This window comes from Seriola lalandi, unplaced genomic scaffold, assembly GCF_002814215.2.
Source record: "Seriola lalandi dorsalis isolate HSWRI2012SDOR001 ecotype SW California unplaced genomic scaffold, Sedor1 jcf7180002054524, whole genome shotgun sequence".
Lineage (NCBI taxonomy): Eukaryota > Metazoa > Chordata > Actinopteri > Carangiformes > Carangidae > Seriola > Seriola lalandi.
Genome location: NW_019525077.1, coordinates 2420631 through 2447998, shown reverse-complemented (window position 1 = coordinate 2447998; position 27368 = coordinate 2420631). Strand labels below are relative to the sequence as shown.

General features: G+C 43.7%; 1 protein-coding gene across 1 annotated transcript in view; it reads left to right on the top strand.

Annotated features, from left to right (window-relative positions):
• The window catches only part of wdfy3 (WD repeat and FYVE domain containing 3), a 76309-nt gene that overhangs the window by 25151 nt on the left and 23790 nt on the right, over positions 1 to 27368 (top strand). The window contains exons 14-35 of the mRNA XM_087176082.1: positions 2253 to 2466; positions 2605 to 2819; positions 5455 to 5567; positions 8192 to 8429; positions 12560 to 12660; positions 16257 to 16475; positions 16813 to 16997; positions 18940 to 19171; positions 19296 to 19456; positions 21202 to 21313; positions 21424 to 21614; positions 22294 to 22446; positions 22682 to 22755; positions 22886 to 23047; positions 23141 to 23235; positions 23395 to 23515; positions 23704 to 23921; positions 24819 to 25015; positions 25305 to 25439; positions 26041 to 26220; positions 26775 to 27008; positions 27233 to 27332. Of these exons, the coding sequence (XP_087032208.1) occupies positions 2253 to 2466; positions 2605 to 2819; positions 5455 to 5567; positions 8192 to 8429; positions 12560 to 12660; positions 16257 to 16475; positions 16813 to 16997; positions 18940 to 19171; positions 19296 to 19456; positions 21202 to 21313; positions 21424 to 21614; positions 22294 to 22446; positions 22682 to 22755; positions 22886 to 23047; positions 23141 to 23235; positions 23395 to 23515; positions 23704 to 23921; positions 24819 to 25015; positions 25305 to 25439; positions 26041 to 26220; positions 26775 to 27008; positions 27233 to 27332 (3650 nt within the window). The remainder of the gene's footprint in view (positions 1 to 2252; positions 2467 to 2604; positions 2820 to 5454; positions 5568 to 8191; positions 8430 to 12559; positions 12661 to 16256; positions 16476 to 16812; positions 16998 to 18939; positions 19172 to 19295; positions 19457 to 21201; positions 21314 to 21423; positions 21615 to 22293; positions 22447 to 22681; positions 22756 to 22885; positions 23048 to 23140; positions 23236 to 23394; positions 23516 to 23703; positions 23922 to 24818; positions 25016 to 25304; positions 25440 to 26040; positions 26221 to 26774; positions 27009 to 27232; positions 27333 to 27368) is intronic.

The following is a 27368-nucleotide window of genomic DNA, read 5'->3' as shown; positions in this document are numbered from 1 at the left end:
GGGGGGGGGGGGGGGGGGGGGTCTCTTTCTGTCTGTCTGTCTGGATCAGTTCCAACGCTGCATATTCATGAGGTGCACTGATTTGACAATTAGTCCCTGTTTGTATACTTCTATATGAGCTCTCCTGTGTGGACTTTTAATTACCATTTTTTCTCAGATTGCTTTTTCCTTCTTTTCCACCCTCAGTTTTCAACGTCCCCAAAAAAAAAACCAGATGCTAATTGCTCAGGTTTCGCTTGGTTTGATTCAAATGGAAACATCATCATGTGATATAATCTCCGTCCAAGTGATACTCAGCAGCTCCAAAAACATCTTGTGCAACGAGCTGTGCCTCAGAGGGAATGCCAGCAGTTTGCAGTCGGTGCTGCGGTGATCATGTTTGTGACAGTTGCACAGTTTTGATTAAACAAGTATTTTCGTAATCTAAACAAAAAAAGGAATAAAACCAGGCTCTTTTCAATGTTGCATGTTCGGGCCTCTCCATGGATCACTGAACTGGAGAAATCTGTGAAAACAATATGCATTCACGCTGAAGTGATTCTGCTTGGAGGAAACACTGGAAAACTGCAAACCTGGTCATCACAGCCTTTCTTTCTTTTCTTTTTAACAGAGCCAAAGTTCAGAGTCAGCTGTTCTTATTTACATATTTTCCAGTTTCTGCGGTTAGACAACTAAAGAGGCATGAAATGGTGATTTCATTTCAGCTTTTTAGATGCTTCCTGTTAACCATGCAGACAGTAAATCCTTCAGTGCTGCACAGAGAGGTCGAGAAAATAATGTTTTACGATCGCGGCTAAAGAAAAAATAAATAATGGTTACAGTTTTCCCTGAGGCCGGCTGCACAAAACACATTTTTCTCCTTATCTTAGTCTTATGATTAAGGAATCGTTGCACAGAAGACCTTAGTGACCAAAGTAAGGAAAGAAAGTTAAGGTACCTCTGACTCTGTATCAACTGCAACATGATGAGTTTATGGTGATTAATGAAGAAAACAGACCTTTTTAAGAGTTTCTGTGCAGCACCCTCAGCTAAGGAGAGAGTCAACCTCAAGTGTCATACTTCAGCAGAACACCTGGGGTGTTTTGTGCCTTTATTTTACCAGGAAGTCCCACTGAGATAAAATAATGTCTTTATAAAAAAGAGATCTGACAGAGATAGCAGCTAAACAAACTGCATTGCTCCAATTTCTGCAGGTGCATTTCTCATTTACCACATTCTTTATGATGCCCTTGAAATTTTCAGTGGATATAAATTTAGCTAATTTTAGATCTTTCTGCAGATTATTTGAGCATCGTCCTCTTGTTTTTTGGTGAGAAATGGCAAGTTTAATGTTTGAATAAGCCGGACTCATTAGATCTAGCAGCCATTACTTTATTTATGTAGAACATACTGTAAGTAAGCCTCGTCTTTCTTCTCAGACAGAACATAATAATTTAGAATTGCGATTATATTCCACAAAAAAAACAGAACAAAAACCCAACAATTAAAACATCCACTGGCGACTGTGAGCACGAGCAACCCCGTTAGTTTCCTGCACCGCATTGAACCCTTCCAGCACGTGATGCTGACTCCAGCCTTTTCCAGCTCAGCATATCTCCCGAGGTGGGATTTGCCACTCTTTAATTTGCATCGCAGTAACGCGCCTGTTTTGTCTAATTGCCCGACTGCAGGCGCCGGCAGATCTCTCCCGCTCTGCGCCGTTTGCACAGGAGGAGGGGGCTCAGCGCTTCAGAACGAAACAGGGGTCGACCGACACCCTGTGTGAAGTGTGAAGACCGCTGACTCATGTCAAATTTAAAACCGGAGTCCAAAGTGTTGAATGCGATTTTACACTGATTCGGTGATGTAATTACCTCCATCCTCGTTATGAGAACGTCTTCACTGAGCTGTGAAAGAAGGTTTTCCTCTGGGAGACACTGTGGCTGAAAATATGAATATTTATTCCTGTGAGTGACTCACAGATTTCACTGTAGAGAAGAGCTTCTAACAAACTTATCTACGTTTGACTATACATGGCTGGAGGCAGCTTCTAATATCCCATCTCATCATGATGATTTGATTTTCTTATCTTAATAAACCTGTTCCCTTAACTGTATTAACAGGGATCAGCAGGGTTCCCCGTGACAAAATACTCAACACACTTTCTGTTTGTTTGTTTGAACCTTGTTGTGTCTGTGGTATGAATAATTTGATTTGCCTCTTACTGAATTAAACTAAATTGATGACTTCTTTCTCCCTCCCTTTTCTCCCAGACAAGGCTACTACGGTACGTCGGGTCCCCCCGCCCCGGTCAAAGCCCTCACAGACCTGAAACTCCACCTGTCTAACCCCACCCATCCTGCCGCCTCCTCCTCCTCCTCCTCCTCCTCCGCGTCGTTGTCGTCAGACATGGTGGTCATCCACCCAGGGGCCGTCCTGGCCATACTGGACCTGCTGCCCTCCGTCTCCTCCGACAGCCAGCCAGAGGTGAGGAAACACAAGAAGGAAATCCAATATTGTCATAAAAAAGTAATTGATTATTGCTTAGAAAGGCCTAACTAACACACCCAGAGGAACTGAGTGGATACCAACCTTGGGATACCCCCCCCCCCCGTCTCCTTCCAGCATGCTCTGGACCTGCAGCTGGCGGTGGCCAACATCCTCCAGCTGCTGGTGAACAGTGAGAGGAACCAGCAGGTGCTGTGCGAGGCCTGCCTCCACCAGCGGTTGTTGCAGCGCTGCAGTCAGGCACTGGGCGACGAAGACCACCCACTGCACCCGCCGCTGCAGAGGATGTTCGAGAGGCTGGCCTCGCAGGCCCTGCAGCCGATGGCACTCAGGTACTGGATCTGGTTTATATTGTCTAAACTTAACATGCACATAACTTTAACCCTCAAGCGTTATCAACATGTCCTGGTATTTTGCTGATTGCATTTATTTATTTATTCATTTATTTACTCTTTATTTGGATCGGTATTAGCTTGCACACAGTGGTCGCTCGTCTTCCTGCGGTCCGCACACAAAAACAAGAAATAAAACAATTATTAAAATCTCATTATATTAATAAAAAAACAGAAAAAAACAAAACAAGCCAAACAGAAAATAACTGAAATGAAAAACTCTACATGTTAAAAAAACAAACAATAACAACAATGTCACAAATGCACATAAACAAGAAGAAAATGAAGACAATTAAAAGCAAAGAAACCACATTAACATCTAGAAAATCTGCTCTTGGACTCTTGATAATGTTCTGTGTTGGTATTTGTCGGTCAGATTTTTAGCCAACTGATTGGCTCTTTTCATAATAACATACAGTATATGTTGTTATGTATGTTTTACAGCTCAGAATTAAAGCAAAGTTATTAAAATGGCTCTAAACTATAACAACAAATAGAAGAAAAACTAAACTAAAGTTCAGTAGTCTAGTATTTGCCCGGCTGCACTCCATCCAAGAACAACGAGATTCCTCACTATTAGATGGAAAACTGTGAGTTTTTGTTGTTATTAGTTTGTTGTTGTGGCGGTGGCACCAGATGGAAGGCCGTGCTGTTACCCAGTTTAGAGTTTATCGTCTGTTCGTCTGCCATTTTTGGGGGGGGGGGCATCTCAAATTCAGCTTCCTCATCAACCTCAGCTGTAATTGGGCTCAGATGGGTTTCTCTGAGTGCTTACATTAGCATGCTGATGTGCTGCTTTATCATGCTGATGTTTGAAGAAAACCTTCATGACCTCAGTGAGTTTAAACTCTCACCTTGCTGCAGTGACGCACAGGTGTACCCCAGGACCCTGTGACATCACCGCTGGGTGGCTGATCAGTTATTTAGCATGCTACATTTAGCCTTTTATCGTGCTAACATTGAGTGTGTAACATTTACTTAGCTTGGTAGCATGCTAACACGCTAAAGTTGTTAACTTTTAGCATTGTAGCATGTTTATCTCTCTAAGTAGCAGGGTAAAGAGCTAAAATTGAAACAAACAGTGGATAATATTATCTTTTTTGTTTATCAGTGTTAATAATGTTTAATATTTAATATTTAGATATTTTATTTAAGCGGGTAATGATGGTGGCTTTGCAGTCATTTCTCCATCAGTTTATGGACGTTAATGTTCTTTTTTCCAATTGAGAGATATGATTCGTAGGATGAGACGTGGGCAGAAATAAGTGCCACAAACGTTCTTACGTCCTGGAGGTTCTTCTGAGGAACATTCCCTCCAGTGGAAAAAATAACAAAAAACGAAATGAGGTGCGAAGGGTAATCTGCTGTGACAGGCTTCAGAGTGTGAAGGAGGCCTATGTCTACAGACAGAACTGAGAGATTCTCATTTCCTGCTTGACTAGTTAAGTGAGATGGGAGTTTGGGGTTGAAGAACCGGGGGGGGGGGGCTTATTTGACATGCACGTCGTTGTTTCTTTTCATATGTAAATGCAAACTCCCCGGCTGATTTTTCTCTCCCCATGTAATTGTGCTTGGGGTAAACATATCTGTAGCTGTCAATCTGTTTCCCATCATCTTCTCTCTCTCTCTCTCTCTCTGTGAGCGCTGTCAGTCGTCTTCTGTCACTTTGCCGTCATAATTCTCCTCCTGTGTTTTTTTGTTATTTCTTTCTTCTTCTTCTTCTTCTCATTTTGTTTCTGCTCTGCCGACATCAGCCGGCAGCAAAGCTCCAGAGTGTCTCCGTGTCTTTGGTATTGTTATTGAAGCCACCCGGTTCCGCACGCTACCGTCGCTCACTCAGCGCTCTGACGAGTGGGACTCTTTGCGTTCATGTCACTTACATGCCAGTCAGCCTCGTCGCCCACTTTGAAAACACGCTAAAACATGCTGTTAACCAGAGCGGCCGAGGTGTAGAAGCCAACCTGCGGAGTAACGCTGTGATGGATGCTTTTACCCAGAGTGCTTTACAGCTTCATGAGAACATATAGGACATGTTTATGATCGGTGGTTCCCCTGGGATGACAACACGAGCCATATTCCTTTTACTGAGCAGCTAGTTAATGAAAACAGACTTATTATGTCGATAAACAACTTCTTTTTTTAATATTGATCGGTCACCGTTTAAAGGTCTTTGATTATCCTGAAAGGTTTCCCATAAATAAAATGTATTGTTACTTTGAATTTACGGCAGGTTTTACCCTTTTTATCCAGAGTCAGATGACTTGCATTTCTTTTTGTTTCTTGCAGTTTGTTGGTTGACTGGTGAGTGAAGCCTAGCTTAGTTTAATTCCTGGGGCTCAACAAATACTTTCTCGTTAAAGCCACTGAAAGGATTTTGATACAGATCGACGCCGACTTTCTAATTTTTGTTAATTTTTTGCTAATTGCTGTAACGCCAAGAACAAGCTGATGGAAATAAATGATGATGAAAAAAAATAAGAAGCTATCTCCACAATATTATCCATCCTGTGTCTTTCTTTTTTCTTTGTTGGTATATATTTATTATCATTGACTTCCTGCTCGTCTTCCCCTCCAGGGAGTTCTTACGTCTTGGAAACCCTCTGAACTGCGGCGCCTGGGACAAGAAGCTACTGAAGCAGTACCGGGTCCACAAACCGAGCTCCCTCAGCTACGACGCCGAGATGAGAAGTAAGACAATAACAGCTCTCATCCCAGTTTTGATCACATGATAGTGACTGTGCCGGGTCTCTGAGAGGAAGTGCTGTTCCTGGTGTTCTCCATCAGACCTGTTTCTAACTGATAAACTGGTTTCTCTTTGTACTGTTGGTCACCGTCTTCTAGCACAACAGCAGGACATGTCAAAGAACATTTTGTGCTGCAGTTGTTATATTATTCTGCCTCTAAATTTTTGCTATTATATGCTCGATAGTTTTGCCTTTATATATGCAATAACATTTCATGACAATATGTAATTACCTTTAAATGGTAAATGAGAGTCAGTTTGTAAAGTCCAATATTTATTTCTTTTTCTGCGTTTTATTTGAAGTGTTGATCCATAAGAAGATATATTTGTGGTTTTAAGAACCAAAAAACCATCTCAGTGTAGTTTTACATCTCCTCTATCAGGCTTCTCTCTGGAGCTCTAGTAACAACAGGTCGGTGAGCCAATCAGAAGAGAAGAAGCTCTGAGCTTATCTTCTGATTGGCTGACTGTTTTCTGAGTGATCCAATAAAAATATAGCAGATTTCAGGTAAAAACACTCTGAGAAACCAAATCCTGCAAGGTTTGGATGGTGGGTCCAGGTGGGCTGGTTTGGTGACTGCTTTGTTGTGACATCACAAAGTTCCAGAAGTCCTGACGGCTGGTTTTAAGGCTCAGTTTCTGAATACAGGCTGTGTGCATTTCTCTGTGGACTGAGGCCTTGATACTTTCACAGTATTAATATAGAAGCTAGACCTGATCTATAATCACACTACACATGGACAGAGACCTTTACACTGGATGGGACCTTTAAAATTTCACTTCTCAGAAACAGTTTCATGCATTTTCTTGTTCATAAAACACTTATACAAACAAGTAGAAGAGGGGACAAACATCTAGTAAAAGAAAAATACAGTCGTCAATGTGTTTTTATCAGTGACTATAACATGCTATTTGAATTTGTGGGGGCGACAGGAGTGACAGCCTCGTTACAAGTGAACCAATCACTTTTTAATAGCTGAGAATTGAAGAGCTATTGAAGCCCACGGCAGTCCTCCAGGGCAGTTATGAAATGATGATGTCATCTGGGAGCCATTCCCATCTGCCAATGTGACACCAGCTTCCTCCCGGGAGAAAGAAGAGAAAGTTTCACTCTCTGCTAAATTCTTGAAATGAAAAAAAAGGGTCATCAATCTTCTAGCAATTTTTTTTTTTTTTTTTTGGTCACTCTCTCAGAGCTCATTGGATGAATCTTCCTGTGAATAGGCTGTGATTGCAGAGGATGAGCTTTCCGTCAAAACTTAATGACTGGGAGGAAATCACTGGCACCGGCTCAGTGGTGGAAAAAGGGGAACAATAATTTGATGATCCCACAGTTGGTGGAGCGGCCTGACTCCAGTGCAACCAGCACCAGCGTGTATCACTGCGTTAGATATGGGAAACTCTGCGTCTTAGATGTGCACAAACATTTTACGAGGTGCATATGAAGAAGGGTTGTGTAACAACCAAGCTGCAGGTAGAACAGAAGTGTGTTCATTTGTAAGCAAAGCGGCGAGTCGTCAGCTTGTAGGAAACACAACAACATCTCCTTGGCCTCTGATTAAAACCCAGCTGATGTGTAAATACTCCGTTTAAACAAAGACCGTCTTGAATCTGATGCTAATGGTTTGTTTTCTATTACCAGCTGTTCCTGTTTGTAATTTTGTGGGCTCCTCGGCACGTCTTAATTGTTAATTGTGTCTCCTCCCAGCTGAGAATGGATATTAAGTCCCCACTAATTACCACTCTTTATTAGCAGCCACTGTTAGAACACACAGAGCTATCTCTCTCCGTCTGTGAGGAGATAATCTACTGTGGTTTATTAGCCGCTGTTGATGGGTGTTGTAGTTCTTCTTTTGATCTAACTCGTCTTTTGTCACATCTGCTGACTCTTAACAAACGAGTGAGTCCATGTTCTCAGTAGAATGTAAAATACCGCAGCTTAAACCAGGAGTTTATTCCAGTCGATGAACATCCAGGCTTTGATTTAATGCTGCTGTTTCACAGGAATTGGCTCAACCTGTTTTAGCAACTCTGAAATGTCTGCACGGAGAAATAAATGAGTTTCTACATTCAAACCTATGAGGTCCAGAGCTGTAGTTCTCTAAAAGTGTATTAATATTTTTACCCATCGCCAGTTTGTTTTATATTTTTCAACAATTTCTGATGAAAAAAAGGTTGTTTATGATTAAAAAATATTGCATATTTTGGGAAATATGGCAATATATATTCGATATCATCCCATATCGTCCTGAGCATTCAGATCACAAACGTGCTCTTTTCTTGAGTTATCTGAACCCTAAAATGCTCTCACTTTCTTTTTCCAGTGAATACTAAAGTAGGGAAACAGCAGCAGATGTTGAAAAGAAATGCAAAGTGTTCATCATTTTCACTCCAGACCCTGGCCCCATCATTGGTGTCTCTTTCTTTCTTTTCCTACCTCCAGCTTCGCCGTTGCCAAAATAAAATATAAAGTTACAAGAGAGAACAAGTTTACTAAACCTCATTCAGTCTAGATTAGATTAGATCTGTGGCTGCACCTCCTGAATTTAACCTATCCCTGACTTCACAGACAGCATGACCATGTCCATGGAGGGCTTCGGGCCCGACAGCGTTTTCGCCACGCCGGCGGAGGACAACGGGCAGTACCGCATCAGCCGCAGCTTGGTGCGCTCCGCCGAGGGCAGCACCGTGCCCCTCACCCGAGTCAAGTGCCTGGTGTCCATGACTACACCACATGACATCCGCCTGCACGGATCGGCCGTCACGCCCGCCTGCGTGGAGTTCGACACCTCGCTGGAGGGCTTCGGGTGAGTCGGCATGAGCATGAAATACTTTATCTTGTTTTTTGTGGCTAATATGTTATAAGTATGTCCTGTTCACACATCACATGTCATCGTTTCCAGAAGAATCCATTGTAGGAGTAGTGTGGACGGCAGGCGCAGACGTAGCAGGAGCGATGCGTTTTAAAAACAAACAGTCATTTGATCAGTCGTTAATCCTGTAAAGAAAATCTTCCTGGATGAAAATGATCAATAATAAATAGCTACAGGAAGGTTTAAGCTGCATCAGGGAATCGCTCGTGATTGTTGTCTCCTAAATCCGGGAGAACGTTCCCGCCCTTCATCATCTGCTTTTAAAAAAAAATGTCTTGCAGCAACAGATGCTGCTCATTCTTCTGTAAACTTTCCCTCCGAATGTTTCTCTTTGTGGAGCAATTTTCCTCACCAGCGGCACAAACCTCAGGGTGCCACGTCTTATGTTTTTTTCCCTGCAATGAAACAGGTTGTGTGTGTGTGTGTGTGTGTGTGTGTGTGCGCGTGTGCGCGTGTGTGTGTGTGCAGCACCTGCAAACTGTCTCAGCAGGACTCCGTTATTCCCCCTCCGGTTGTGGAGCGGGCGCATACAAATAGGCTGATTTTCCGCCTTTAATGTCACATGACACAGTTTGTGGCTGCTTCTGCTGCTGCTGCTGACAGGGTCTGCTGCTCCCCGGGCTTCATGTATGAACGTTAGCGGCACACGCAGGGAAAGTTTTTGGGGTCAGTGGAAATTGCGGTGTTCGGGATGTGACCTTGGCGTTTCGCCCACACACTTTTATCAAAAAACGTGTGTGGAAGTGTCAGGGAGTTCACATGTTACACTTACACAGAGTAAACAACTGGTTTGTGACTTCAGACGGTGACATGTTATATTTTTCATTAATATTCATAAGGATACGAGGTCATTGTAGCTGTTTTGGCAAAATGCAGAAGGGTGTTTCCTGCGATTTACCTGACCTGCATTGAATTATTAGCTAGCATCAATGTCGTGGGGAATGTGCGCAGATGTTATGTTGTTGAAAGTTTAAATTACTGAGTCTCGAAAAAACAAGCTCCAGAAAAAGCGAGTAAGTTGACCTTGAACTTGAACTTCTTTCTCCAAAGAAAGAAGAATGAACTTTCACTGATAATCTTTGGTGCATTCACAAGAGCGACCTGAACGTTATTCACTCTTCAGAGTCGTAATTCACCAGCAAACGCTGAGAACAGGTCACAGTAGAATCGCATGAATGTTGGGGTTCATTCATTCATTCATCATCATTAGTCATACCGTTTATCCGATTAGGGTTGCTATGGGGCTTGAGACAATCCCAGGTGACACTGGGCGAGGGCGGGGTTCACCCTGCGCAGGTCGCCAGGCTATGCCTAACGATATTGTGAAATCAGCTGTTCCTTTAATGGCGATGGTTTTTAAAGTGTTGAAGAGAAAAATAAAAAGTCACCTCCTTTTATCTTTATTAAAACCCACGTACAGGTTTATCCACTCAGACTTAAAACTTCAAACAAACATCTGAAATCAAGGTGTGAAAACATCGAACGGGAAGTTCAGGTGGGTTTTGCTTTCTGTATTTAAAAATCCTCAACCCTCCCAGAGATCACACTTCCTGCTCCGTCGTCTTGTAGTTTCGCCGTTTCCCTCGCCCTGTAAGAAGCGTTTGACTCGCCGCAGCAGCCGCATCAGAATAGAACATGGAGTTTCTCCTGAAAAACACAGCAAAGCAGCGCACTGGCAACGAGGCACTGGCCCACTTTCTGCTCGGCGTAAACAGAGGAGGAGACACACACACACACACACACACACACACACACACACACACACACACACACACACACATGCACACATACAGAGACTTCCCCTCCTTTCCCTCCCATCTGTCAGCATGAAAAATTGATGCCCCTGCTGCTATTAGGGCTCAGGCACTCTCTCCACTCACACGCTCCCTCTCTCAACATGCTTAAACACACTAAGACACACAAGTGCACACTCACCCAGCCAGCCGATTCACAAAGGGGGGGAGGGGTGGGAGGCTTGGAAGATGCTATCAGTGTGGGTGGAGGGGGCGGAGAGGAGGAGACCCCCATCTTTTTCTTTTTTTTTTGAAGAAGAAGAATTAAAAAAAAAAAAAAAAACCTGCATCTCATTCTGACTGGTAAAAGAAAAAGAAAAAATCGCTGCTGAAATCCTTTTTAATCTCATCATGGGGATGAGTAACGGGGGGAGAAGGGGCAGCGTACATGTGGTTAGTGTGAAGCAGCAGGGTGGTGCTCTCCTCGTTAGTTACACAGAGCAGCGAGTGTCTGCCCTTGAGAAGTGTCCTTGACCAAGTCGTTGAATCTCCGCCAGCTTCAGGGACGCCTCGCTGCAGCGAACCTTGACCCCTGACCTTCCTGTCCAGGTGGGAAGAAAGCTACATGGAAAAAAAAAGAATTAAAGGCTCCAGCAGTGTCTTTTTTTCTAAATGCATAATTTATAGAGAGCTAATTAAAGGATCTTATAGTAACTGGATTATATGTAGAGCTGCTACTAACAATGATTTTATGATTTATTAATGCAGTAGTAATGTAGTGAACGTAATTAATTATTAATTATATATTTTTTAAAAAGTCAGAAAATAGTTTTAAAAGAAAAGCTTCTCTTCGTTCCCTCGGCCACGGATTTTGGGTGTATGAGGCTCAGCAGGTGGAGCAGGTCGTCCACTAATCACGGGGTCGGTGGTTCGATTCCCGTGTCCATATTGAAGAAAAATTGTTCGATCAGTGTATCAGTGTGTGTGTGTGTTTGGTAGAAGGGCTGCATGAATGAGTGAAAGTGGCCTGTAATGTCCAGAAACAGCTCTGTATGTGTGCAGATCATTTACCGTTTACGTCTTCAGATAAATCTCAAATTGAAAGAGTTTCCGTTTACAATCAGGTAAAACAAAGAAATCCTAGAAATTTTAGAAGCTTTGATCAGTGAATGATTCTTATTTCCTCTGTGCTGTGGAGCTCCAGTATTGTCCAGAAACTCCATTCAAGAAACTTTATCCAATTCAAAAGAAACTATATTTGTCTCCAGGGGGCGATTTAAAGGGCGAGTGTACACATCACTGTAGATAATTTAGTCTCAGGCCCACGTACGCACACAGAAGTGGAGTTGAACTCTACAGTCGAGAGCAGGAGCTTCAGTCTTGTGCTCATTCCCTGCAATTTGTTGCTGTTGCTGTTGAATTGCATAAGAAAAATGAACCGAGCCTCTTGTCCGTTTTAGATAATGGGAGTTAGCGGGAATGTTGCTGCAATTAATTGGCTTAAGATAGACACAGTTTCTCCTGCGTAACTCTGTTTTCCTGCAGTTTTAATATCGTAAAGGGAGATTTTGAATGGGTGAATATATGATTTTATGTTTCCTGTGCAGATACTGTATCCAGTTATTGTCCACAGCTGTCCTCAAGGTTGTCCTCTAGCGCGGTGCAGTCCAGCTCTCTCAGGTTTCTGGTTGAATTCTCCTCAGTAGCGCCTTTCAGGTCTTTTTTTGTCTCTGCACAAAGGCGGAAAAAAAAAAGAAAAATCCCCACATTCATTCCCCAAAGCACCAGTGTCTTCAGTGCCGGCTCAGGATGATTAGAGAGGTGGAAATAGCACCTTCACCGACGGGCGATGACTCAGCAGAACACGGCGCCGACTCAAGTCAGATTCTCTGTAATTTTGCGGAAAGGGTTGTCTGTCCTTGAACAGCGGAGACGACGCTGCACACAGACATCACACTTACATGTTTATCAAATCAAATAAAAGTTGAGTTGTCGTGTTGTTGCGGTTATTCATGTTGTCATCAGTATGAGCTCTGACCTCAGCTGAACTTATCTTATCCCACCTCCTTTCATCCTCCTTTCATACGTCATTAATCCTTGAGTATCAGGCAGTTGAAATTACAATATTGTAATACAAAGCTCCTGTGCACTTTGAATTACCGGACTTGTTTTGTTGTTTGTGAGTTTGGATGAGATTTTCCCGTCTCGGGGATGGAGCCAGGCTGCAGCGGCAATTCAAACAAAACCTGCAGCTACATGTGTAAGCCCACGTTAACGGCTGTTTCCACCAGATAACAGCCCATTAATCTGCCCTCTGTTGTCCCTGGACAGGTGCCTGTTTCTGCCCAGTCTGGCGCCGCACAATGCCCCCACCAACAACACCAACGCCTCAGGTGTCAGCGATGGAGCGGTGCTGAGCGGGATGGGCACAGGTAAGAAGTGCTTCTCATTGCACCAGATTATGTTGGAACATGGAGACATGTTAGCGGCTTGCAGGACTAGATGGCGCGCTAACGAGGCACATGTAAAACTAGATAAGACCGTGCTAGCGTTACCTAGCCGCCATGGCCTGCTTGCTTGTTTATTCAGCTCATACAGTTTTGGTGATTAGTTTATATTCTGGTAAAGCAGAGTTATATAGTACAACACTGCTCTTTTTGACCTCCTCCTCCTCTCACCAAACTTTATTTATGGGAAGCTACATATTCAGATTGTGGCAGTTTTCAATCCACTTTAGACATAAAACTCAAGATATAACTAATTAATCAATTAATAAGGCTTGTGTTTGTTGTATTTACAGCACAAAATGTTCATCTTTTTGTAAGAATAACAAGAATCAGGCAGTAAAAATTATTTCATTGGTTTACATATTGTGGAGCAAGCTGGCTCGGGTCACCTGACTGCGTTGTGACTCAGCACTTCAAAATGAAAGTTGCTGTGCCAGACATTTTACTGGATTTTCCAAATTTTGGCTTGAATACGAACAGAAGAGGAAGTGGGCAGTTAGCATGAAAAAAAAAAAAAAGATATGAAACCAGACAGAAACCCGGAGCAGCTGGAGCAGTTTTCTCAATGTAACGCCTCAGAATCAGTGTGTCCGGTCTTCTTCCACCAGAACACACATCTACATCAATATTTAGCATCTGATGAATCTCTGTAAGCCTCTAAACTACTACAACATTAAAGTGGCACATTTCTTTTTTTTCGGAAAAAGCAGAATGTTGCACAGCCACGGCAAAAGTATTTTAATATCAGGGTGGGATTTAACCACCGACCAGCAGCCAATTTGTGGTACATTTTTCTCACTTCATCGTCCAGTTTGGCAGAAACGTAGACTGTTAGCTGGAAAAATATTTTTTCTTTCTTGCACTAACATGTCCCGTCGTTGTGTTTGTTGTTGAATTTCTGCACCATGTTCCCTTTTTCCTTCGTGTTGTCATGATTCTCGCCGCCTTTTCTTTTTTTAACCTCAGGATTTCTTCTGTCTTCTGATGTTCATTATTTGTGGATGCATCACCTACAGCAGCCTGCTCTCTGATCTCTGCGTTTCATATCTGCAGCTGAAAAACCTTATCTCATCCTCGAGCCTCTGGTTTACTGTCAGCTGGGTTATATAGTGTGTTAAAAACAAAACCTGTTTGTTACAAAATGTTTCATTAAAAAAAAAAAAAAAAAAAAAAACACAACATAATTTTACCCAGAGAGATTTTACAGAGGAGGCTGATTGTGAGACCTGAAGGCAGAGATAAAATGAATATATGACATTATGGTTGATTTTCTAGTCTGTATCCTCATTTAGTATTTATGAAGCACAGCTCTCCTCCTCTCCTCTCCTCTCCCCTCCTCTCCTCATCCACTCATACATTACAATCATTCCTCCATCTGTTTACCTATTCATCTCAGCTCCTTCTGCACTCATCCACCCCACGCCGTCCTCCTCTTGCCTCCACAGCGAGTCACCCAACACTATTTATAGACCTCGCTCTTTTGTCTCCCTCATTTCTTCCTGTCACTCAAATTTTTTCCTTTTCTACGTCCTTTTTCCCTGCGCATCTCAATCTCCGATCTTTGCTCCCTTTTTCTTTTCCTTCCTCTTACTTGTTCACTTCTTTTTCCCGCCCTGAATCTATCTACGCTATTCTCTTTGTCCCTTCCCTCCCCTTCTTCCTTGCCTCATTTATCTCCACTCCTCTTCCCTCCCCTCATCCTTCCTTCCTTCCCTGCTCCCTCTCCTATCTCAATCCTATCTGTCCCATATCCTCGAATGACATCATCATCTCGAGGCTCATTCATCAAAACGTCTTCACACCTCCGTTGTCTCAAACATCTCCTGGTGCACACGAGAAATAGATGTTTCCATCCCGATGTCTTTGTTCTTGCAGCACTTCCACTGCAGTTTTCTTTTCCTCCACCGTCAGCTCCGCAGATAAGAAATAACTTAATGGTGCCGGTGAGCTTGCATTTAGCTTGTCGTTTTCATCCGTCTTTCAGGCCTAATACAAAAATCAATCCTGGCTTCAGAGCAGATGTTGGTGTGCCAGCAGACAGTGAATTATTGTTTTCTGGACTGTTTTAATTTGGTCCAATGTGTTGGTCACCTGTTGAGTGACGGTCGGGTGGCGCAGCGAGCTCGTGTCACTTCCAGGCTTTAGTTCAGGACTCTGACTGATGGGTTTAGATCTTTTCTGTTCACTATATGTGCAAGTTGTCCTGTATGAATCAATCAATCAAAGTGCTTTACAGGATATCAGGAACACATGAAATTTGCACTGTCGAAACACTGAAGACTGGAAAGCAAAGATAGTGATGAAGTGATAAAGATAAAATGATAAAACAGAGGAGATGTATTAAAGAGAGTAAAACCAGAAATAAAAGTAGGGTATTAAAAGGAAAATAATCCAGAAAATCACAGGAACAAAAGGTAAAACAACTTAAAATATATACAATATATACAGTATATATTATCGAGACTTTGCGCTGCCCTCAGGTCTAAATGAGATAAAGTGAAATGATTATAAACACAAATTGATAAGCCAGAAGAATAATGAATGACTGGATTGAAATAAAACAACCCAACGGGCGTTTTGATGTTTATTGATGCGTTTCATCTCAAAAGAAAAGAGTAAACACAAGATCGTGAAAAACATGAAGGCAAAACGAACGTGACAGTATTAAGCGCGATAAAGTCGAGCAGCTGTAACGCATGAATAAAATTCACATCACGAACTTGGGTTGTACGTGAGCGGGATCAGTCGACAGCGATGTATGACAGTCCCTGACCTTGATGTCAAACGGCTGCAGGCGGCGTCACAACAAGAGACGACATGTCTGTCCAGAAACAACAAAGGTGGAAACCCAGTGTGGTGTTCCCCACACAGACATGTCATATATAACATATATGTCCCTGTATCAGGAGTGATGGTGCCACATATGTCACCTAATATACATCCTCTGGATATATGAAGATGTAAGTTTATAACATAGTCAAATTTGTATAAATTAGAAATATCTGTGATGAATTTTTACATAGAAGGCACATGTTTTTTGTGTAAGATTAATTTAATTTTTTATGCAAGTTAATTAAAACTACACACATGTTAAAAATCTATATGTTTCTATATGTTTTTCTTATTAATTTCTCATTAGTTTTAAACATGTCTAACTTTTGGACTGTACCGTTTATAATAACATAAACTGACCGGCTGTGGGTTTATATTTATACAACATCTGTCTACAATATATGAAATTGTTCTCAGGTTTCATATATAATTTTTACATATGTAAATATAGAATAAAAATGTATATTTCATATGTTTGCGTATGGGTCATAGCAGTGTGTGTTTGTCCTATTTTACGCAGGTTAATTGTCGCCTTGTTCAAGACTTACATGTAATAATAGATAATAATAATAGTATCGCTGCATCGTTCCTGGAAACTCAGCGGTTTATGAAACGGGATATTGAAACATAAAAGAGTCACACCTCCTCTTATCTCTCCTAACCCCCTGCCTCCTCGCTTCCACCTGCAGGAGAGCGCCTGTTCCCTCCTCCGTCGGGCCTGAGCTACTCCACCTGGTTTTGCGTTGAGCGTTTCAGCGCGGCACCTCAGGCCCACCCGGTGCGGCTGCTGACGGTAGTGCGTCGGGCCACCTCCTCCGAGCAGCACTACGTCTGCCTGTCTGTGGTGCTGTCGGCCAAAGACCGCTCGCTGACCGTCTCCACCAAGGAGGAGCTGCTGCAGACTTACTGTGAGAGACTTTTAACGACCTGTGTCGGTTAATTGCATCATATGGTGTTTTTTTCAGAATAAAATAAGTGCGTTAACGAACTGGGAATGAATGATCAGTGTAGTTTCTGAACCTGTTTTTGTTGTTGGAGATTATTAAAATGTACGTAATAATATACATATTCTCAACCAGAGAATTCATGATTTGAATGTAGATGTTTATGTCAATCTTTTGCAAATCTATATCAACTTCCAACAAGGATTTCAGTCACCTCGAGTTGATGCTCTCACTTCTGCCCCAGCCCTCTGACTCATCAGTATTGCCCCCCACTCTCTCTCTCTCCCTCCCCCCCGTGAAGCAGCCGACGAGTCCAGTGAAGAAGCCTCCTTCTACGAGATCCTGCCCTGCTGTGCTCGTTTCCGCTGCGGCGAGCTGATCGCCGAGGGCCAATGGCACCACCTGGTGCTGGTCATGAGCAAAGGCATGCTGAAGAACAGCATGGCCACGCTGTACATCGACGGCCAGCTCATCAACACCGTCAAGGTAAAAACCATAGACTGTATGACATCATAAATCCTAAAACAATACAGGAAATAGTCTTTAAAGCCATTTCATTGAAGTTGTGACGCCCATTCTGTTGTAGAAGAAATCTGAATTCAGCTGATGTTTTACAGCTTCCAGGTTCAGCTGATAACAAATAATCATCGATTTAAAGTTGTGTGCACTTCATAGATTTCTGAGCTGTGGCTGCAGCTAATGATTTGAGTCCTTTAGTTTTTATTTTTTTATTTTTTTGTCCAACCAACGATAGAAAACCCAAAAAGAAATTTAGTTCATTGATTTAAAACAGAGAAAAGGAGCAAATCTTCACATTTCAGAAGCTGGAGCCAAAATAAATCTGATTTAACTGATTAATTGATTATGAAAAATACTTGTTAGATAATTTTTTGTTGATTGACCAACAGACTAATTGATCAATTAATGCAAGATAGTGTAGAATTCCTTTATTGTCAGTGCACATTGTCTGACAATGCAATTTGCTGTGCAGCTCCTGAAATAGTTCATTTAGCATCACACACACACACACACACACACACACACACACACACACACACACACACACACACACACACACACTATAAATGCAGAATGTGCTCATCATTGTTTCCTGTTATAAACTAACAGAAATGGAAAGAATTACACACAGTGTCTGTATCATTGTCTCACATACTCTAATCTATTTTTAAAGATGGCTGCTATACAAAGAAGCTCAGAGTGAGTGGGTGTGAGATTTTCTCACCGTCCACAGATTTCATACATTTTAAATCCCTGTGTGTGGTGATGATATATCACATGAAATCACATTAATAGCCAAGTCAGTGATGAGGATCAGCAGCTGCCGTCTGTAATGGACAGAATGTCTGAGGCCTTGATAAAGAATCAACAACAAAAACAAAAGTGAATGGAGGCTTTAAACAGCAGCCTGGCAGCGCAGCGGCCCGCAGTGATGTGGCTTGTGGTTTAGTGACTTTAGATTCCCCCTAAGATCAGAGAGCAGAGCAGAGGAGCAGCTCGGCAGACCACAAGTCTCAGCTTCCTCTCAGCAACGCTGATAACAACAGCTTCATTTCCTGCCGAGCTCCTCGCACAGGAAACAACAAACCGCTCATATGTATCTTCTGTGTGCGTGTAGCACAAATCCTCTTTCTAGTATCTCCTCTGTCGAAGTATTAAGTCTCTAAGGATCCCTTGGGTGCTCTTCATATAAAACAAAAAAATATGTCCACCCAGTAACAACAACAACAACAACAACAACAACAACAACAACAGCTTCCATTAATTACACATTAATTAGCCCTCTAACTGATGATTTGAGAATAATAGATGGATGATACAATGTGCAGATTGATGAACCTCAGCCTTAGATTTACACATCTCTAACATACAGATCTTTGCTCAAAGAACAGCTGATATGAATTAGAATTAGCAGTAGAAGTAGAAAGCCTTTATTGTCTCTGTAAGAGCTGCATACAGCGACATTAGGAGGGAGGGAAGACGGACAAGAGACATCAGAAAAAGGCTGATTCTTTCTAATAATAACGATAAGATAAAATATATATACAAACACTAATACATGAAGCTGAGCGTGTTATTGTGCACAATAATAAGTGTCAACATTTAAGGCAGCATTATAGATTAATCTTGTCATTTTCTATGATCACTTGATTGATGATTTGTCTCCAGATGTTTCTGTTTTGTTCGACCAACAATATAAAAGACAAAAATATTCAATTTACGATCATATAAAACTGTCAATCAGCTAATAAATGTGGCACATCTACCAATCAGATTAGTTAAATCATGATTTAAAAGTAAATTGTTTACAGGAACCATGTTGGATGATCATTCTGCTCCTTCTTCTGCTGCAATTATAATAAAATGCTCAAATTTAAATCTTGTCCTTTAAACCCCCCCCTCCCTCCAGCTTCACTACGTCCACAGTGCTCCGGGCGGCTCCGGCTCCACCAACCCTCCTGTGGTGAGCACGGTATACGGGTATGTGGGGACGCCGCCGGCCCAGCGCCAGCTCTCCAGCCTGGTGTGGCGTCTGGGGCCCAGCCACTTTCTGGAGGAGGTGCTGCCTGCCACCAGCGTCGCTGCCATCTATGAACTGGGACCCAACTACGTGGGCAGCTTCCAGGCTGTCTACCTGCCCTGTGAGTGGTCCTCCTGACCTCACCTTTTCGCCCTCTGCCCTCTTGAGCTGACATTACTGTTTTATCACCTTTCCCTCCAACTCTTTTATCTGTATACCTCCCATCTCTCTCCTTATTGCTCCAGGTAAAGACTCGAAGACGGAGGTGGCCCCTGCCTCTCCGGTGGCGCTGGTACCAGAGGAGAAGGTGTCTTTCAGCCTCTACGCTCTCTCCGTGTCCACGCTCACTGTGGCCAAGATCAGGAAAGTCTACAACAAACTGGACAGCAAAGCCATCGCCAAACAGGTCAGACATACCGCATGTGAGCGTTGTATTGTATTTTGGCCCATACATGAACAATTTGAGAACTTTGGGGACAGAAGCAAACGTGGAGATTAATGGGCGGAAAGCAAATCTTTACCAACCATCACAATAACAATGGCTTTAAAATGGAGAGGAGTGACAATATGTACATTTATATATGCTCCCTTTAAATGTTTCTATCTATTTCATATTATCGTTCATCTGGTTTATTTTCAGATATTTATATTTGAATTGATATTTTAAAGGAGTTTTACTACTGCTACATAGCTAACGTTAGCATTAACAGCTGTTCACTCACCAGTCGAGAGGAAACGTTGTGAGTTCAGCGTCAAACTTCATTACTTTACTCCCCAACATCTGTCTCCAGCGGTGGAAAGCAAGACCAATGTTAACTCTTGTCCCCATCACTTCTTTTCTTCTACTGAAGTTAGCGTGCTAACCAGCTAGCTCCGGCCCGCCTCGTCACTTTGCAACTCACTGTCGCATCCGATCTGCCCTGAAGACGTAGCACCGCTCAGAGTGCGTGTTATAACCTCTTGTGTTATAAAGACAGCGATAAATAACCTCCGCCCGCTACCGGAAAGAAAACCACATTTAGCTCCTTTAATCTAACTGTAAATTCATTTTTTCTCAAAGTGCAAAAAAAAAAAAATGTATTTATGCAGTTTTGTTTTAGTTTTTCCAAATTAATTTCCTATGTCGAGAACACTTGTTCAGCAGCAAATTAACTTTATTTGAACCTTTAGCGAGTCAGTTTCCCGTGGGACAGAGCTGGAGTCTGACTGAGTGCAGTGTTGAGCTCACTGATAAAAATAAACAGCTCTCTCCCTGAGCCGCGGTGCAGATGGAGGTCGGATGTTTTCAGTGCAGACCTTTAGCAAATTTGCAAAGTCTGCAGAGAGGAAAGATTTATATCTTGAATAATAAATAAATATGCATGTAAAAAAAACTCTGCTCAGGTTTCTATTACTCACTTTTATTTATAATTGTAAACACACACACACATATATATATACAGATATACATGCAGGTGCATATTCGTGTGCAAAGGTCAAACTCACACTTATGCACAGACGTTCAATCACACATATATATATGCATTCACAGCTAATAACACACCATCCTATTATCCCACCTAAAGTGTGTGTTTGAGCTCCAAATGAGCTCCCTCCCCTCATCCTTATCTCGTTCCCCACCTGTCAAGTTATTTCCCAGCCTTCCCCCGCTAAGCCGCGGCCCACGGCAACCCAGAGGAAGGGAACGTCAAAGAAGTGCAGAGGCGGCATTTCTCCCACAGCAGAGGCCTGTGGGAGGATGGGAGGAGAGTGGTTTATTGTACCGGCAGTGAGGGAAATCATAAAACACATCATCATTTAAAGAACTCTTAACGAAAACTTAAAACAACGCCACATAAGGAAAGTTTTTAGTCCAGTATTTTTCTCTTACTAAAATGGCCACCGTGTTTTCATATTCATATTCATATATATTTCTATCTGGTTGAATGAAAGCCTTTCAGAAATTTCAGACCTTGATACAAGACTGCAGCTTTCAGCACTTAACTTCTGACACCCCCTGAAATAACCAATCAGAGCTGCATGACCAAAGGTGAAAGAGAAAGGGGAGTGGCTTCCTAAAAACATAGAAATGTCAGAGCGGCTGTGTGTTTTCTTTTTTTTCTTTTCTGAAACTCTTCCCTCCCTCCCTCCCTCCCTCCCTCCCATCTTCAGCTCGCCGTGTCCTCTCATGAAAACGCCACCCCGGTCAAGCTGATCCACAACGCTGCCGGCCACCTCAACGGGCCGGCCCGAACCATTGGAGCTGCTGTCATCGGATATTTAGGTAAACTAAATATCCAAATTAGCATCTTTAAATTTGCTGGTTTTATGCTGCACTTCCACTGCGTGAGGAGCTTGTGAATGTCATTTAAAATTGTCGTACTTAAACTCCAGGTGTGCGTGCCTTCGTACCCAAGCCTGTGGCCACCAACCTGCAGTATGTGGGTGGGGCGGCGGCCATCTTGGGCCTGGTCGCCATGGCATCGGACGTGGAGGGGCTGTACGCAGCTGTCAAAGCCCTGGTGTGTGTTGTGAAAAGCAACCCGTTGGCCAGTAAGGAAATGGAGCGCATCAAAGGCTACCAGGTGAGTTTAACGTCTGTCACATGACGCGTTCTGACACACCTGTGGCTGAAGAGCAGGTAAACACACACAACTCGTCAGCTAGTAAATATTGATGTGGTTTAGTGGGTTTGGGGGTTTTCATATTATTTCTTTTGACACCTTCCAGACTCTTTGATGGATCCAGTCCACTTTAGTTTAGCGATTCAGAGCTTCGTCAGAGTGATTCTCTGTTCTGTAGGCGCCCAAATTCTCATTTGAAAAAAGGAAGCTGATGCTCACCTGTCCGCTAGTTGCTACTTTAAACTACTTCAGCTACTTAAAACTGAACTCTGTGCTCCATTTGTCACTTCGAATTGAACGTTAAATTATTTCGTAGACCTGTTTTAGACGTATGAAATTCACCCTTTTGCCAGTTTTGAACTGTATGTCCAGATACTTGCTTCCCTTTGCTGCTGTAATTAAGCTTTTTTGTTCCTTCTTTTTCTACTTCTTGTCTCTTCTCTTCATTTAAGCTTTTGAAAATACTGTAATGCCGCCACAGCTGTGATCTTAATGCTCAGTACTGTGGATCTCCTGGTCTGCACAGTCACAAACCGAACGCAAATAAGTTTTAATTTGTACAATGACAAAAACACAAGAGGTGACATGACATAAAGAAATACGAATATATCTTCGCTGTGCGTCGTCTCTCCCCCTGCAGCTGCTGGCCATGCTGCTGAAGAAGAAGCGCTCGCTGCTCAACAGCCACATCCTCCACCTCACCTTCTCCCTGGTGGGAACGGTGGACAGCGGCCACGAGACCTCCATCATTCCCAACTCCACGGCTTTCCAGGACCTGCTGTGTGACTTCGAGGTGAGCGGTTTCAGGGCGAAAAGAAAATACTCTGCACCAGAGTAATCAGAACAGCATTGTTGCAGTCCTGCATTCTTATATTCTGACCGACCGTAAGCCTCTCGCTTCAGTTAAACCTCGACCAATGCAACAGTGCGAGTCACAGGTGTCAGAGGAAACTGGGTCACTCTGTGCCTCCTGTCTTTGGCGGTAGTTTGTGTTGCAGAGGTGTCAATCTGCTCCTTCTGCTCCTCAGGTCTGGCTCCACGCGCCCTACGAGCTCCACCTCTCTCTGTTTGAGCATTTCATCGAGCTGCTGACAGAATCCAGGCAAGTGCCAAAGATCAAACGGAGAATGATGTTATTTGGCGCCGTTGTTTTCTCCTATTTTTAACGTCAATCCAGCGAAGACGGCCGAGCTCTAATCTTAACTGTGTGTACCGCTCCCTGTGCTGAACAGTGAGGCGGCGAAAAACGCCAAACTGTTGAGGGAGTTCCAGCTGATCCCGAGGCTGCTGCTGACCCTGAGAGACACCTCGCTGTCGCAGCCCACCGTAGCCGCCATCAGCAACGTGCTCAGTCTGTTGCTGCAGGGCTTCCCCAACCAGTACGACCTGCTGCGGTAAGCACACGCCCACACACACACTCACACTCACACACACACACACACACGCCCCCACACACACGAATATTAAACAAACCTCTTCTCCCACAGGTTTGGCCAGTTCATCTCCTCCACCCTTCCCACATTTGCTGTGTGTGAGAAGTTTGTCGTCATGGAAATCAATAACGAGGAGAAGATCGACGGAGGTGATGATGGATTAGACGTGATGGCGTCTTTGTCTGCGTCTGTGATGTTAGCTTCAACCTGATATCTGGCTGTTAAAATATAGAACAAACATCGATTCCAGTCGGTGACGAGTGGCTGATTTTCTAACTGAAATGACTGTTTCTTTCTCCTGTCTCCAGGCAACGATGACGATTTCGGCGGCCTGCTGTCAGCCAACCTCATTCTGCTGAGAAACAGACTGCTGGACAACCTGCTCCGACTGCTCTTCACCACCAAAGAGAAATGCACCGTCAATGCCCAGTAAGATTCCTCATGGATTCATCTCAGCTAAATATTATATTCAGAAAAACACATGTTTTAGAGTCGAATGCAAAGTCTGACCTGTAGAGGAGACTCATTTATTACATGTAAGAACTCAAAAGTGACCTCACGTTGAAGTAATAATGATATATAGACCAGTCAGCTCACCCCCTCTCGCGCCCCCGCAGAGCGTGCGAGGAGCTGGTGCGGACGCTGGGCTTCGATTGGCTCCTGATGTTCATGGAGGAACATCTTCACTCGAGCACGGTGACGGCGGCTCTTTGGATCCTGGTGGTGCTGCTCTCGAACCAGTCCATCCTCAACCGCTTCAAAGAGGGGCTGTGCGGCGGCGGCTGGCTGGACCACACCGACTCCGTCCTGACCAACAAGATCGGCACTGTGCTGGGTGAGCGGATTTCGGAACAGTTTTTCTCGCAAAATATTTAAAATACTCGAATTTTCCTCCCACATGAGTCACAGTGTCAGAAGCGTGCAGTGATAATGTCCAGTGTAAACACTGTGTGTTGTAACATGGCTCAGCAGACGCCTCTCCCCACTCTGGCAACGCTTTCCGTCGGAGTTGGCCGTCATTCACTAAACAGAAAGCTGCGCAGTTTGTGCGCCGCACGGCCCGGGGTTCGTCTTGTCTTTTTCTTTGCCTCCCTGCTGCTGCTGCTGCTGCTGCTGCTGCTGCTGCTGCTGCTGCTGCAAACATAGTCCCTCCTGAGCTCAGTGGTTTTCAGCGTCAGTGGATTTTTCTTTTATTCTAAAAAGAAAAAATGAAAAGTTTCGCAGGTGAACTTTTGCTTCCAAATGATGATTTATTTTCTCTTCTCCCTTTTTTTATTCTCCAATTATTGACTGCTGAAGCATTTTGATAAGAAAAATAAAAAATATGAACTAACAGGTCCAGGCTGAGAACCACTGACTTTGCTTATGGAAACCCTTAGTAGTGACATGGCTGAGTGGCTGTAGCGTTGTCTTATCTGCTGTGAGGTTGAAGCCCTCAGTTTTATTTGGAGTTTGTTCTTCTAGCTAAAACAAATCCTCATCCTTTTATTATTATTATTATTATTATTATTATTATTTTGTTAGTGCTCAGTTTCCCACATAAATCCTGTCTGAGGAACTGAGTTACAGTCCTGGGTAAATACTGTGACCACGTCCTTGATAAAGCAGGTACAGCAGCTGTACTCACAGTTTCCAGTAGACGCCTTTAGTCAGAGGACGTATGCAGTAAAATCGTCTCTCTACCTCGTCCCTAAAAATTCTCTTTCACCCCCCCCACCCCCCTGGTGTTTAGGTTTCAACGTGGGCCGCAGCGCCGGCGGACGCTCCACGTTGCGAGAGATCAACCGGGACGCGTGCCACTTCCCAGGATTCCCTGTGCTGCAGACGCTGCTGCCCAAACACACCAACGTGCCCGAGCTCTACTTCCTGCTCATGGCTCTCTTCCTGCAGCAGCCGGTCATCGAGCTGCCAGACAGCCTGCAGGTACATGTTAGTATACCCGACCTTCTTCCTTCTTCCTTCACTAAACACTTAATATGTCATGGCCGCTACTTGAGAATCAGTAGCTGCTCCAAAGTGCGACTCTCAGTAAAGTTACGAGACAACTCGACCGCTGATTCCTTCCTGTAGATAAAACTACAAAAACCTCCAAATACGCATCGCTGACAAAACTGCAGTATTTGATTTACAAAGGACATGTGCACTAACAGATAACGGCATCAAATAATGTGTTTATGTGACTGTGTATTACCCCAGTTTGTGTGTTTTGTCCTCTCAGTTTGACCTGGACTCCATCTGGACCTTCATCTTTGGCATCCCGGCCTCCAGTGGGACAGTGGTGGGCTCCATCCACAGCGTGTGCACCGAGGCTGCCTTCCTGCTGCTGGCCATGCTCCGCAGCATGCTCAACCTGGTGGGAGCCGCCACTCCGCAGCACACATTAGCTTATTTATTTTTACATTTATCTTAAGCCTTCAAGAGGAACATGTTGTGATTATATTAAATATCAGGAAAAAAATTCAAATAGTTGATAAAATGGAGAAAAAACAGTATTTTCCTCTAAAATATCAGATGCTCTAAATACGTTTTAAATAAAATAGCTTATTTTTTCTGACGCAAGATCATACGGCTTTCTTCTTTTTCCATATGAACAGGACAAATATTCCAAATACATAGTTTGTCACTAATTAGATTCAACACAAAAGGAGATGATTTATGAGCACACACACACACACACAGGAAGCTTATAACTTTAAAAACACCTGTGTGTGTGTGTGTGCGTGTGCGTGCGTGCAAGGTTTTCTCATGTTCATCCTCTTTTAAGTGGTTCTCGAAAAAGGAACCGGATCATCCCGGATTCTATTAACGGTGGCGTTTTAAGCTCCATTAATCCATCAAATATGAGTCGGCACACGCGCCGTCCGTCTTCACCCTCATCTACGCGCTCACATCCGCAGTGGGTTTCCTGCAGGCCACCCCTGATTTTGTTTTTTCTTGTGCGTGTCCCTCTCCAGCCGTGGCAGTCAGAGGAGGAAGGGTCCTGGCTCAGGGAGTACCCCGTCACCCTCATGCAGTTCTTTAGGTATCTGTACCACAACGTGCCCGACCTGGCACCCATGTGGCACAGTCCCGAGTTCCTCTGCGCCCTGGCGGCCTCTGTCTTCCCCTTCAACATCAGGCCGTACTCTGAGATGGTGAGTCCTCCACATTTTTACTGTAATTACTCTGAGTGTTCGCAGTTTAATAAGAAATCTATCTCCTTTCCTGGTGAGCAGAAAAAGGCATCGCAGCAGCTTTATTAGTCTACTTCCACATAAATCTCTCATGCCTTGACATTTCTTTACGGTGCACGAGGAGTTTCTGTTCCAAGACTGAGGGGGACGCGCCTGACATATGGATTAAAAGCATAAAATCTCATCACTGGGGAAAGTAATCGCACCTACTGATCAGTATCCCTTTCACCCCGCTGCGGGATGTATTGTGACGGGGGCAGTAAAAACCTAAAAGTTATTTGTTTTGGAATCAGGAGCGATGTAATCTTCTCTGCTGCAGTTCCAAAGAACAAGGATGCTGCAGTTTCTCTCTGAACTTACTGACACAGGAGGTGCGGCTGCAGTGGAGAACAATTGTTCAGTTTAAATGTTTTCTATGGTTTTTATTCTGTACCTCGCTGAAATGTTGTAATTATGAGAAAGAACATTTAAGTTATTGGTGAATTGACCCACTCCACCATCTCCACCCGCTCCAGGTGACTGATCTGGACGACGAAGCGGGTTCTCCCACCGAGGAGTTCAAGGCCTTCGCCGGCGACTCCGGTATGAACCGCAGCCAGTCTGAATACTGCAACGTGGGCTCCAAAACCTCCCTGACCAACCACCCGGCCAAGAAGTACGTCTTCGACTTCATGAGGGTCCTGATCATGGACAATTTGTGCATGACCCCGGCCAGCAAGCAGACGCCCATCATCGACCTCCTGCTGGAGGTGAGGAGATGAATCCAAACTCATCGATGTCACCGGCGGATGTTTGAGCTTCGATCAGAGAATTTAAGATTCGAGTCGATCATCTCGTGTAGACTTTGGCTCCTGTTAACAAAACTTTTCTTATCTTCACTTGATTTTGAACGATAGCAGATCCTCAGAATTGGCTCAGATTTAATAAATAACAGTCCTGATTGTGTCTGGTTTTGGCTCTTCGCTCTCATCAGGCCTCCCCGGAGCGCTCCACCAGAACTCAGCAGAAGGAGTTTCAGTCCAACATCCTGGACGGTGTCATGGAGCATCTGCTGGCTGCTGATGTCCTGCTAGGTCAGTGCAAAGTCCCGTCCGTCCCGTCCCCCCCCC